General features: G+C 47.3%; 1 protein-coding gene across 1 annotated transcript in view; it reads left to right on the forward strand.

Annotated features, from left to right (window-relative positions):
- The first annotated feature begins 4,737 nt into the window (after positions 1 to 4,737).
- The window catches only part of CES1 (carboxylesterase 1), a 28,743-nt gene continuing 20,897 nt past the window's right edge, over positions 4,738 to 12,583 (forward strand). Inside the window, exons 1-3 of the mRNA XM_081806581.1 lie at positions 4,738 to 4,844; positions 8,006 to 8,213; positions 11,776 to 11,920. Of these exons, the coding sequence (XP_081662707.1) occupies positions 4,793 to 4,844; positions 8,006 to 8,213; positions 11,776 to 11,920 (405 nt within the window). The 5' untranslated portion in view covers positions 4,738 to 4,792. The remainder of the gene's footprint in view (positions 4,845 to 8,005; positions 8,214 to 11,775; positions 11,921 to 12,583) is intronic.

The raw sequence follows: 12,583 nt of genomic DNA on the forward strand, positions 1-12,583 counted from the left end.
GTCGTTGCAAATGGCAAGATTTCATTCTTTTTGATGGCTGCATAATATTCCATTGTATATATATACCACATCTTCTTTATCCATTCATCTGTCGATGGATATCTTGGCTCTTTCCACAGTTTGGCTATTGTGGACATTGCTGCTATAAACATCAGGGTGCATGTACCCCTTCGGATCCCTACATTTGTATCTTTGGGGTAAATACCCATTAGTGCAATTGCTGGATCGTATGGTAGTTCTATTTTCAACTTTTTGAGGAACCTCCATACTGTTTTCCAGAGTGGCTGCACCAGCTTGCATTCCCACCAACAGTGTAGGAGGGTTCCCCTTTCTCCACATCCCCACCAACATCTGTCATTTCCTGACTTGTTAATTTTCTTGCTCACCTCTTAATGCCCTGCATTATCAGAAGTCATGGACGGTTTGGGCATTCATAGACATAAACTCTAACAATGCTCAGAGTAAGAAAACACACAAAACACCTCACGTTCAAGGTCACTGTATCACCCAGATGTCTATAATACAATCCATAATAATAAATTGGATTTGCTGGACCGTTTTCAGAATATAATTCAATCTTAACTTTCTGGGGCTTCCATTTTTATGTCTTTCTGATTCACCCTTTTTCCTTCTTTACTCTTAAGAGGCTGAAGGAAACCTTTATAGAGTAGCCCAAGCAAGCAGGGACTAGGTTTACAATCAGGCTATCAGAATTTAAATAAAAGAAATACAGACGCTCATTGTTTACCAAAGTATAGTACACTTATTCCTGGAGTTACATAAGATGATTTCAGATGATGCACAAATAAACTTTAAAGCATTATATAATAGTTATATATTTATTTTGCTATGTGTTAGAAAAAAAATCCCTAGTATCAAATTGATGATTTAATGGATATTATTATCTCTGGCAGGAATTGCCATTAAAATCTGTCCAATCTCCTTTGGCACACAACCAGACCAGATCTCTTGGCCTTCCTTACAATTAGATTGGCCATGCAGCTATGTTCTTTCCAATGGAATGTGAGTAGAGGTGAGGAGGGCCACATCCAGGCCTGGCCCAACCCCTCTGTTAACTCCTCTGTGCTTCTTCTAATTCCAACTGACTAGAATTGGCACCCAGGAAAACATGAGAAACTATGAGTTAAAGATGGTAAAGCTGCCATGTTCTAGATCAGGAGTCAGAAACTGGCCCATGGGCCAAATCTAGCCTGCCACCTGTTTTTCAAATAAAACAAAACAAATAAAATACAAATAAAAAACAAATAAAAAACAAAGCAAAATAAAACAAAACCTTTTTCAAATAAGGTTTTATTGAAACGCAGCCGTGTCCATTTGCCTGGGTGTTATCTATGGCTGCTTTTGCTAAAACAGCAGATTGAGCAGCTGCCACAGAGACCGTATGACCCACAAAGCCTAAAATATTTACTACCTGGCCCTTTACGGAAAAACTTTGCTGACCCCTTGTTTAGATCACTGGAGGAACCGCACCACGTTTCTTTACATAAGCAGAAATAAACCACTGACATTCTGGGATTATTTGCTACCATAGTTTACCCTACTCTCACCATATATTCTTACTCAGCAGAAGCTAAACTAGGCAGTCCCATGTGATTGCCTGATGGAGATGGCATGGGGTTGCCAGTTGGAGATGAAACATCTCCAGTTGTCTGTGCCTTGTGGAATGACCTCTTATGCCCATGGCGAGTGAAGCACTCCCCTCCCGAAGCCACCCCCAGGTCAAACTTTCCCACAGGTGTTCTGCCTCAGTCAATCCTAGGACATGGGCTCATATTTCTTTGAGGGCTTGTTCTAGTAGGTGCTCTCCATGTGTCTGTTGAGGAATTTGTTGGAGAGATTTGGGGGCATAACTTGGAGGCCTCAGAGGTGTCTTCTCCCCTAAGATCTGTCTAAACGCTTGAGAGTTAAGGCCAGTTTCTAGGATTTCACTCTTCAGACCATCTAGCTCCATGCGAGAAACCTTAGGGAGTTTCCCAGGGGAAAAGCAATCAGCCCAGTCAACTGCCACTGAAGCAAGAAGAGCTGTATTATTCACAGAGCTGATGGGATGCAAGGAGGCCATACACATTAAGCAAAACTAAGGTCTGGCGTGAGGCTTTGTAAGCTCCAGCCTCACCCATTACTCTGCAGAATCATCATGAGCCAGGAATGGGCTTCCAGGCTGCAGCCAGACATGGCAAGGCCTGGGAGTAGCTGCCTGTTTGCAGAATTGGCTAATGTCACAAGCAGGCATGTGATTAAATAGTGAGATCGAGGGAATGATCCCTCCCTCCCTTTTATATTTTGCTAAGACAGTATTCAACAACTTTTTTAGGCTGAGAACCAGTGCTTTTTCCCAGGCTGCAAAGATGGGCTGGTCAGGGCAAAAGGTATAATGGTTATATGCCTTAACGTGTGTGTGTGTGTGTGTGTGTGTGTGTGTGTGTGTGTGGTGTGCTAAAGTGGTTAGAAACAGTCTTGTTGTCATCTTAGGAAGACAAGCCAGACTGTCCCCTGTGGAGAGAGATAGGGGTCCTCTTTCTTAGGGTGGTCTTTATAACTCCTGTTTCTTTCCTGGATGAAAGGGAGGAGCCCCAGCCCAGGTCAGTCATCATGGAAGTGATCACCTCTGGGGACTGACTATAGCGCTGTCACAAAGCCCTTGGCCCTATCCCAGTGCTCCCCTCACTGGCCTGCCACAGCGGCTAGAAGGAGTGCAAATTACCATGTTTTTTTGAATTGGGGTCTCCAGATGCTTCATTTCAGCTCTAACCTATGGCCTTGGCCAAGAACCCGTGAGCTTTTCTGAGTGTCATGTGCTTTGTGGCTGCTGGTTGCCCAGTTCTCTCGGATGTCAATATTGTTCTGGCCTGGACAAGAGCAGGCTTGCCCAAGGACAGCAGGAGAAGAGTCCGAGCATAGAGAAGGCAGAGCTGCCCCTTGACCGCGCCGGCCTGGAGACAACCCTGCTCCGCATCTGCTTCCTCTCCACTGACAAGAACACATCTCATGTCTCCAGTTAAAGGCAGGGGGCCTGGGGTGTGTGACTCCTGGCTGGACAGTGACTTCTCCACCGCAAGTCCGTCTCCACGGGGAGAGGAGCACCATGAAGACGGAGTGAGCAGCAAGCACCTCTGCCGCCCGGTCACTACCTGTTCCAAGAACCCAGCACTCCTGTTTCCACCCATCCTCCCAGACAGCCTCAGAGTCTGGGAGGGGTCAGCAGGGAGGTGTAGGCGCTTTAAAGGGTGGAGATGGAGAGGCTCCCAGGAGAGAGAAACCATAGCAGCTCACCCAAAGGCAAATCAAGGCTCCCAGGAGAAAGAAACCATAGCAGCTCACCCAAAGGCAAATCAAGCATGTGCTTAGGGAACCAACAAAGTCAGTTTGTCAATAAGGTTTGGACAGCACAACAGATTGGATAAGAGTATGGTCTGGAACATTATGCAACTCTTGTTCAATCCCTAGCTCTTCCTATACTTGATGTTCCTTGCCCGTGCTGAGTCCCAGGAGATGGGAGTATCAATTCACAGGGTTCCTTTGAGAACCGAGTGAGGTACTGCATACAAAGCACTCAGCCCCTTGTTTGCCGCACAGGGAGCCCTCAATAAATATTTGTCACACGGATGCCTGAATGAATAGAAGTGGAAAGTATAAATAAGTAAAAACACAATACGACAGCCAGAAAATGGCTGTTGTAATACAAATTAGATGTATAACCTTCCAGGATTTTTTTCTATGCAAAGATATGCTTTTACTAAAATGGGCTATTATACATGACTGGATTTTTAAGTATTTATTTTATTGAAAGATAATTCATGTGGCTCGGTCAGTTAATCGTCCAGCTCTCAGTTTTGGCTCAGGTCCTGAATTCAGGGTCTTGGGAGTGAGGCCCTCATCAGGCTCCGCATTCAGGGCAGAGTTGGCTTGTCCCTGTCCCTCCCCCTCTCCTCCTGCCCCCACCAAATAAATAAATAAATAAATAAATAAAATCTTTTTAAAAAAGAAAGCTAATGCACATACCATAAATTCACTTTTTTAAGTGTACAATTCAGTGTTTTTTTGGTAGGATATTCACATAGTTGTATAATCATGAGTGCAATCTAAACCCAGAACATCTCATCACTCCACAAAGAAGCCTCCTACCCATTATCAGTCATTCCTCATGCCCCTCTCCTCTTCCCCAAGCAACGTCTAATCTTTTTGTCTCCATGCATTTGCTTATTCTGGACTTTTCATATAACTAGAATCGGATAACATGCGGCCTTCTGCATCTCGTTTCTCTCATTAGTGTATGGTTTTCCAGGTTCATCCATGTTGTAGCAAGTATCCATACTTTGTTTCTTTTCATGGCTGAATGATATTCCATTGTATGGCTCCCTGCTCAGCTGGAAGCCTGCTTCTCCCTCTCCAGCTCCCCCTGCTTGTGTTCTCTCTCTCACTGTCTCTCTCTGTCAAATAAATGAATAGTATCTTAAAAAAAAAAAAAAAGCATCTGTCTGCTCCTGCCTGCCTTGGGAAATTCACAGTGCTCTAAGTTTAGAGTTCTGCAAAGGAGAAGCCCTTATGTAACAGGCTGCTGGACGAATCTGTGGCTATCTGCAATCGGAGACTCAGTCCAGTTTGTTTGGATGAAAGAGGGTGAACTCTGGTGGGGGGCGTGGCCCAGAGGCCCTGCAGAGGTTCAGAGCCATAGGGCTGTGGGGTGGGAGTGGGGCAATGGGGCGGGTCCTGAACAGACTTTTTAAGTGGTGTAGAGGGCTTGAGGCCCTGGAGCCGCAGTCCCTCCACAATGTGGCTCTTTGCTCTGGTCCTGACCTCCCTCGCCACTTCCATGACTTGGGGTGAGTCCTTCCGAAATAAAATAGCGGGGTGCATTTGGAAATCCTTGCCTGGGTGCGAGGTGAGGGAGAACGAGGTGGGGGAGATGCATGGAGGGGAAGGGTATGGCAGGTCCAGATCTGCAGCAGCCAGCGCCCTCTGGACTTCACCTGCTTGGTGCCCAGCCAGTCCCTGCCAACCTGAGACACAGGGTAGCATGAACACTCCCAGACTGCAGCTGTGTGTGCCCCGTGCAGGAGGGCAAAGAGCTAACCTCATGCCTCCCCGGTTGGGGATTCCAGAGAGCTCAGTTTATTTTCTGCTTGATTATTCGTCTGTGTATGGCCAAATCATGGAGAGTGGCTTAGCAGAATATTAATAGGAGTATCCCGGGCTTTCTGCAAGTTGCATCAGGCCTCTTCACCTTTAGGGAAATCCGACATTACTACAGTAATGGAAAAGCGAAAATCCTCCTCGGATTTCTTTGGGCTACCGTAACAGGGACTAATGGAGGTCTTTCCTAAAAGCAAAGTGGCTTAATACAACCTGCAGGAAGTCCAGGATACTCTTTGCTTTGTGCCATTTCTGCTTAGGAAAAGTTTCATAGAACACTCTACCCTCAGATGGCAGGCTGGGGACCTGTATGCACTGTGGATCCAGAGTGTGTAGGTTTGAATCCCAGCTCAGCACTTACCAGCTGGCTGTCCTTAGGCATCATGCTTTAGTTTTCTGTGCCTTGGTTTCCCCCACTCTAACATGGGAACGACGGCAGTAGCTATGTCATTGGGCCGTTGTGAGGATAAAACAGGTTGTTTCTAAAGAGTGCCTGGTATGGAGAGTGCAAACAAAGGATTTATAAATAAAGGAGTTGTTTTAAAATGTAGTGTAGTAATAGAAAATTTGATGTATGGTGAGGCCAACAGATCAGGAGCCAATGGCCATAACTTGCCACTCCCAGTTCCCAGGAGGAGGAGGCATGCACCCCACCATCTTGCACCCTGAGATGATGCTCAGGATGGGCTAACGGAAGAGGGAGGAGGGAGGAATTTTGGGCAAGAGCCCTTATCGTGGTTGTCAGGGGAAGGAAGAGGTGAGACAGGATAAGCAGGTTTTGGATTGGCAAACTAACCAATTTCAGCAAGTTCTGGGACACAAAGGCTTCCCACAGTTCTTGCCCTGGAGTGATTAGGGCAGGATGGTAATGGCTTAGCCTGGGATGGCCTGATAAAGAAGGTGATTGGGGACAGGCTCTGCATGCTGGAAGGGAAGTTGATTTCTATCGCTAGAACTGGCTAACTCTGAGAGGGGCAGTCCCTCCAGGGTCAGCAAGGCCCCAGAGGTCAAGCATCAGCATACACAAAATAAAGCACATGATTACTACAGGAGTGTAGCACGGGACCCCAGAATGCATCTGTGCCAGTTTATAGGCAGGCAGACGGACTCAGAGAGGGAAATGGACTTGCCCAAGGTCCACTGGAAAATCATGCTCTGGAATCTGTCTATGACTCATGCATGGAGAGCCAGGGCTGAGACCCTCAGAACCGTGGGGGCCCAGGCCCCATCTGCACTTCACCTTCGTTCTGATGGTGACACTGTCGGAAACCTGGGACTGAACGTGAGGGCAGAGTAAGAACCGAAGGAGGAGGGGATTATTCCCTTACTGCCGGTTACCCCCTGGCAAGGCCATCCCATTTCCCACTTTAGAAAGTCCATGCTGGCTGCCTCCATTTCCTCAGCTTCCTCATCTGTAAAATGGGCATCTAGTGAAGACGAATTTAAGTGAACCAGAATGCACATCTGGCACATAGTAAGTACTCAGCATATAAAACTTACATGTGTACTTATGTAATACAGAATAAACATTACCTGGGTACTTATGTAATATGACAAGTGCTGACTGCTCATGTTACCATAACTGTTATGCTTCTCACCCCATCCACACACTTGCTCACCCTTGCCCATTGGGCTTCTGTCCACTTCATCTTGTTGCGGGTTACCACTGGATATTCTCCTCTAAGACCAAATCTGGATTGCCCTTTCTTGTTCTGGCCACATACTTGGAGGGAGAGGTTGACCTTTTGTCTATGTCTACAAGGGAGCAATTGGAAGGATGCCAGGCGAGAAAACATTTCAGATAAGGAAACACACACACAGAGGCTGCTGAGGCAGGACAAGGCAAGACTTGGAGGAGGGCCGTGGTCGAGAGTCCTGAGTGCCAACTTGCACACGCAAGCTCAGGCAGGTCCACAGCAGGTGGAACCAGGACTGGGGTGGAAGGGGCAAGGAGACAGGGGAAGCTCGGTGGGGAGGAACCTCCTGCCCCACAAGGACGGAACAGGTAGGACTCGGACCCCTAGTCTCTCTCCCCCTCTGGACAGCCTTGCTCAGAGCCACCAGAAGAATCCGCTGCGAGATGAAGCGTGTCGCTCTTGCATACTCTACGAGTGTTCACTGCTCCTCATGTACCCACTAAATAAAGCCCCAAACCTTAGCCTTGCACTGAGGCCCCCCAGGCCTGAACCTCTCTCACAATACAGGCTGCTGTCTGCTCCCCATTGACTCCCTCCGGCTCACATGGACCCTTCCTTCTTCCTCAGGCCAGCCTTTGCATTTTGCTCTCAGAGCCTAGCCTCTGCTCTGCCTTACACCTGTATCCCCCCTCTTCTATCTCCTGCTGTTCGCTCCCCCCTCCCTCCCTGCCTCTTCCAGCCCCTGTGGGGACCTCACTGGCACCTCTCTCAGGACACCAGCCCCTTCCTTCCCACCGAGTAGGGTCAAGTGTGTTGGTGGCTCATGCCCCCTCCACTGTTCAGGGATTCCCAGAGGAGGGATGGCCTCTCTTGTTCATGCTGCGTGCCAGGATGCAGCTCAGCGCCTGGGGCCTAATGGCTAATTGTTGCCGGAGGCTCCTAGGAGTGGCAACCAAACAGCTTGTTCCCCTCAGCAGCTCTCATTCTTGCATTTCTTTTTTACTTGATGCTATTATACCTCCAATTCCAATTTGCTCCTCTAGATAGACCCGTGTAAAAAATGACAGTTAACCTCCTCTCTTTACATAGAAGAAACCCAGGCCTCGAGGGTTTAGGTGACTCATTCAAGGTCACCTGCTCAAGGTGGAAGACTCACCATGAGTCCAGGTCAGACCTTTCGCTGCTGATGTGTCTTCTTTCCTCTGGACATCCAGGAGGGCACCCGTCCTCGCCACCTGTGGTGGACACCGTGAAAGGCAAAGTCCTGGGCAAGTACGTCAGCTTAGAAGGATCTGCACAGCCTGTGGCCGTCTTTCTGGGAGTCCCTTTTGCCAGGCCTCCTCTTGGACCCCTGAGGTTTGCTCCTCCACAGCCTACAGAGCCATGGAACTTCGTGAAGAATACCACCTCCTACCCTCCCATGTAAGTTGGCAACTCTCAGTGGGCATGTTGGCCTCAAAGTGATGCGGGAAGGAGCCAAGGCAACGTGCTGAGTGGCTTTGTTCCAAAATCTCCAAGCCGTTGTAAATCTTTAAAAAACCTTCCAGAACTCACAGCTCTTTATTCAACAAACATTAACTGAACACGTTCTAGGTTTCTTAGGATCTGTGAATGTACAGAAAAGTATCCCTACCTTCACGGAGCTTGCATTCTAGCAGGGAGAGATGGATGACAAACAAAAAATAGCAAATCAATGAATAAATTATGCAATACGTTAGACTATGGTAAGTGCCTTGGGAGAAGATTAGAAGTTGAGCACGTGAGGGAGATCAAGAGTAACAATTCTCCTTTCTTGAACTTTGCCATAGTTGGGGAGCCGGGGTAGACCAGGAGGTGTGTAGGTGGGAGGTACTTTGGGGAGTTGACCCGGAAAGTTCTCAGTTCTCATGTAGCTGGTGTGTCCTATCACCCTGATCAAGCTGGGCAAAGAAGCCAACAGCTGCCTCCCCCAGGCACCTCAGATGCCTACATGTATCCATTATGACCTTATTCACCTCAGCAAGGCATTCTGGAAATGTCCAGGGTCCTGCCCCCTGCTGCTTTCCCTTCTTCTCTTCTTCCTCCTCCCTCCCTCCCTTCCTCCCTCCCTCCTTTCCTTCCTGCCTTCCTTCCTTCTTTCCTTCCTTTTGTTTTAAAAAATAGTATTTGCTCTTTTTACTCCTGATTGCCAATGTAATACATACGTATTACAGAAGAGGGAGGAAGTACAGGTAAGTAAAGGTAAGAAAATGAAAATCACATACAATTCCTCCACCGAGAGAGAGAGAACTGCTATTCATATTTTAGATTTACTTTCTCTAATCTTTTATCTGTTGCATATTTTCTCCCTTAAAAATAGAATCCATAAGACTCTGCAGTTTCAATGTGTGGGTCCTCCCCCTCACACACACACCAAGAAACAAATCTCTGACAGCAGCTGCATGTCCTACAATTCAACTAATTCTTACACTGCTCTGCCTGGAGATAATGTCAGATCCCACAGGTTAAGGACTTGGCCCCACAAGACTGCTCTCTGCTTCCGATGCCAATTACAAGTCCAAGTTGCTACCCATGCTTGTGACCTTGGCCATAAATCAAAAGTTCCTCTGACTCCCTCCTTGGGTTCCATTAATTTGATCGAGTGGTCATAGAACTCAGGAAACTGGTTTATTCACTACATTACCAGTTCATTGCAAAGGTTATTAGGGGATATGAATCAATAGCCAGATGAAGAGATCCATGGGGTCAGGTCCTGAATAAAGGAGCTTTTGTCCTTCTGGAGTTGGGGATCCAGCACAGTGGCCGTGAAAGCTTTCTGGTTCGCCAACTTGGAAACTCTCTGAATTCTGTCCTGTGTTTTTTTAAGGAGGATTTGTTATGTAGCCATGATTGATGAAACCAGTGGCATTGGCCACCATTCAACCCCCAGCCCTACCCTGCTCCCCAGAGGTCAGGGAGGCAGAACTGAAAGTTCACTGGGTGGTTCATGTGGCAACCAGCCCCTAGCCTTAAGTGTGATCAAAAGTCACATTAGTTACATAATAATGATATCTTTATTGTTTCCTTCACAGAGGAGATTCCAAGGGTTTTAGGGCGCCTGTGGCTGAAATGGGATGGAGGCTGATATATATGTATTATAAATCACAATATCATATCACACGATACAGATAGTTTGGATGCCTGCTTTGCTCATTTATAAATATACCGGGGCGAGGCGGGGCGGGGGGGGGGCGCCTGGGTGGCTCAGTCGTTAAGCGTCTGCCTTCGGCTCAGGTCATGATCCCAGGGTCCTGGGATCGAGCCCCGCATCGGGCTCTCCGCTCCGCGGGAAGTCTGCTTCTCCTCTCCCACTCCCCCTGCTTGTGTTCCCTCTCTCGCTGTCTCTCTCTGTCAAATAAATAAATAAAATCTTTTTTTTTTTTTTTTTAAGATTAAATATCATGGCTGGACTTGTAATAGCTGTATTACATTGAGTCTTGGATCATAATTTTTTTACCCCATCTCTTGTTTGGGGTCATTAAGTTCTTGATGTTTTTGATAGTACAAATAGCACTCTGATGAATATCCCATGGCTAAATCTTTATGCATGCCCATGACTATTTTGGGGTAAGTTTGAAGAAATGTCATGAGTATGCACCTTCTGTTTACATTTCCGTCCAGAAATGTTCCAGCAACACTCCTTCCATTGATATATGAAAACCTCCACTCACCAGATCTTTGGCAATGCTTGGGGTTATTAAAAAAAATGCTTTCTGGCTATTGGATAGGCAAAACAACATAATTATTATTATCATTGTAATTATATGTAATTTTGCTATTTATTCCACATTTATTTGAACACCAGTGACCTTGAACTCTTTTTCCCTTTTTTGACATTTGATTTTCTTCTTTTATGATTGTTAGGCTCCTTGCTCTGGTGATCAGGGGAAACTTCCCTTAGGATGGAAATGAAGAAGTCATTACTGGGGGCTCTGATTGTGCCAGTTGGCAGCAGAGTGACTCGGTGACCTCATTTACAAACTGGGAGTGGTGATACCTGCATCCTGGTACCTTGAGATCCAGAAATGTTCCTTATAATGTCCTTAGAAATATCATGCACTATATAGTATAGATCTTTCTGGCTGTGTGACCTTGGGTAGGTTCTCTAACCTCTCGGGGCCTCCGTGTTCTCAACGGTAAAATGGGGATAATTATAGACTCTATGTTAGGGAGCTTGCCATGGGAGGATTAAGTGAGTTAGTATATAAGGAGTACTTAATGCCTGGCATGCTGGGAGGTCCATAAATCTTACCAGTTTTAATCTGTGTTGGGTCTTTAAGATCTGCTATTAGGGAAACCAATAGTGCTTGCCTGGGATGGGTAGATTCTTAGCACGTCAGGGCTGCAAGACCCTTATAAAAATCACTTCCCTCACATAGACCTGGCAGATTTAAGCCAAAGCAGGCAAGGAATTCACCCAAGGTCACCCAGAAAGTTAGCGAGTGTGGCGGGACTAGAACACAGTTCTCCTGATACTGCCCCACAAATATTTCATCCCTGGCCTGTTGTAAGGCCTAAATGTCTGCCATTTGAGTGACTTCTCAGGGATTATGGAAGTCTGCCATGGACTAGAACATGTTTACCTAGTGGAGGACGTGTTTACCTGGAACAGAGAGCTGGGATGCATCCAGGGCATGCAGGAAATGGTCCTCTCCCGGGCAGTCAGCATATGGGCAGCCTCCTCTCCTTGACCCAGGGCATCTCAAAGGCTCTGGGAAGGGGACAGGTACCAAGTCTTCTTACTATCTAGACACGGTCGTGGGAGACCTTAGCCTCAGCATCCCCCCTCAAACCCCAGCCACACACCCAAAGAGCCTCCTAACCATCCCAATGTCTCCAGCCTGGCAAGAACAGCTCTATTTACCAGCCTCAACCTGCCAGTCCAAGGCCCGGCTGACCACAGGAGACATCTTGCTCAGCTCTGAGTGAAGCTCAAACTTCTTCTTCCTTGCCCCCCCGCCCCCAGGTGCTCCCAGAACGTGATGGCGGGGCAGTTGCTCTCAGAGCTCTTTACCAACAGAAAGGAGAACATTGCTTTCAAGTTTTCTGAGGACTGCCTTTACCTAAATATTTACACTCCCGCTGACTTGACAAAGAAAAGCAGGCTGCCGGTAAGTAGAAGGTTCCAGCGCTGCGGGTCTTCTGGTGTAGACTAGAAGAGGGTGAAGGCAGCTTGGGTGGGGGTTGTTTCAGAGACCCCAGGGCTTCCTTTTCCCACCACAGCCAGACCTCAGTTTCCCCTGGTGACAGACCTCTGGGGGAATTTGCTGTACATCTGTCATGCGCATTGTAATTTTTCCAAATTGTTTCTTGATAATAAAAGGACCAAAATGATTACTCTTAGAGATAAGCCAGTCCTTCCTTTACAGGTAGAAAGACTGGGGCCCGGAAAGGGGGAAGTGAGATCACACGGTGGGATTGGCAGGACCAGAGCAGAGGCCTTCTGAATTTCAGACCAAAGCTCTTTGACACAGACTAGGAAGCGAGCCTGTGGGAGGCCTTTCCTCAGCACAGTAAGATGCTCCTCTAACAACTTCCAGGGTCTCCTGAGAGGTGTTAGGGGCAGAGCCTGGGGCAATCCAGGAAGTGCATTCTTTTGCCTCTGGCCAAATATCTGGGATTTTATTGTAGCTTATTTCCTTCCTTAATTAAGTCTTTGGCACGGCTGATGACCCGATGAGTCAGCATTTCTAGAATAAAGGAGGCCCCAGAGATGGAGCAATTTCCAGACTCAGGCTGGGGCTTGGAGGAGATCTCCTGGAAAAGGAGGTGAT

Source organism: Leptonychotes weddellii, chromosome 16 (assembly GCF_054177405.1).
Source record: "Leptonychotes weddellii isolate Sample4059 chromosome 16, ASM5417740v2, whole genome shotgun sequence".
NCBI lineage: Eukaryota > Metazoa > Chordata > Mammalia > Carnivora > Phocidae > Leptonychotes > Leptonychotes weddellii.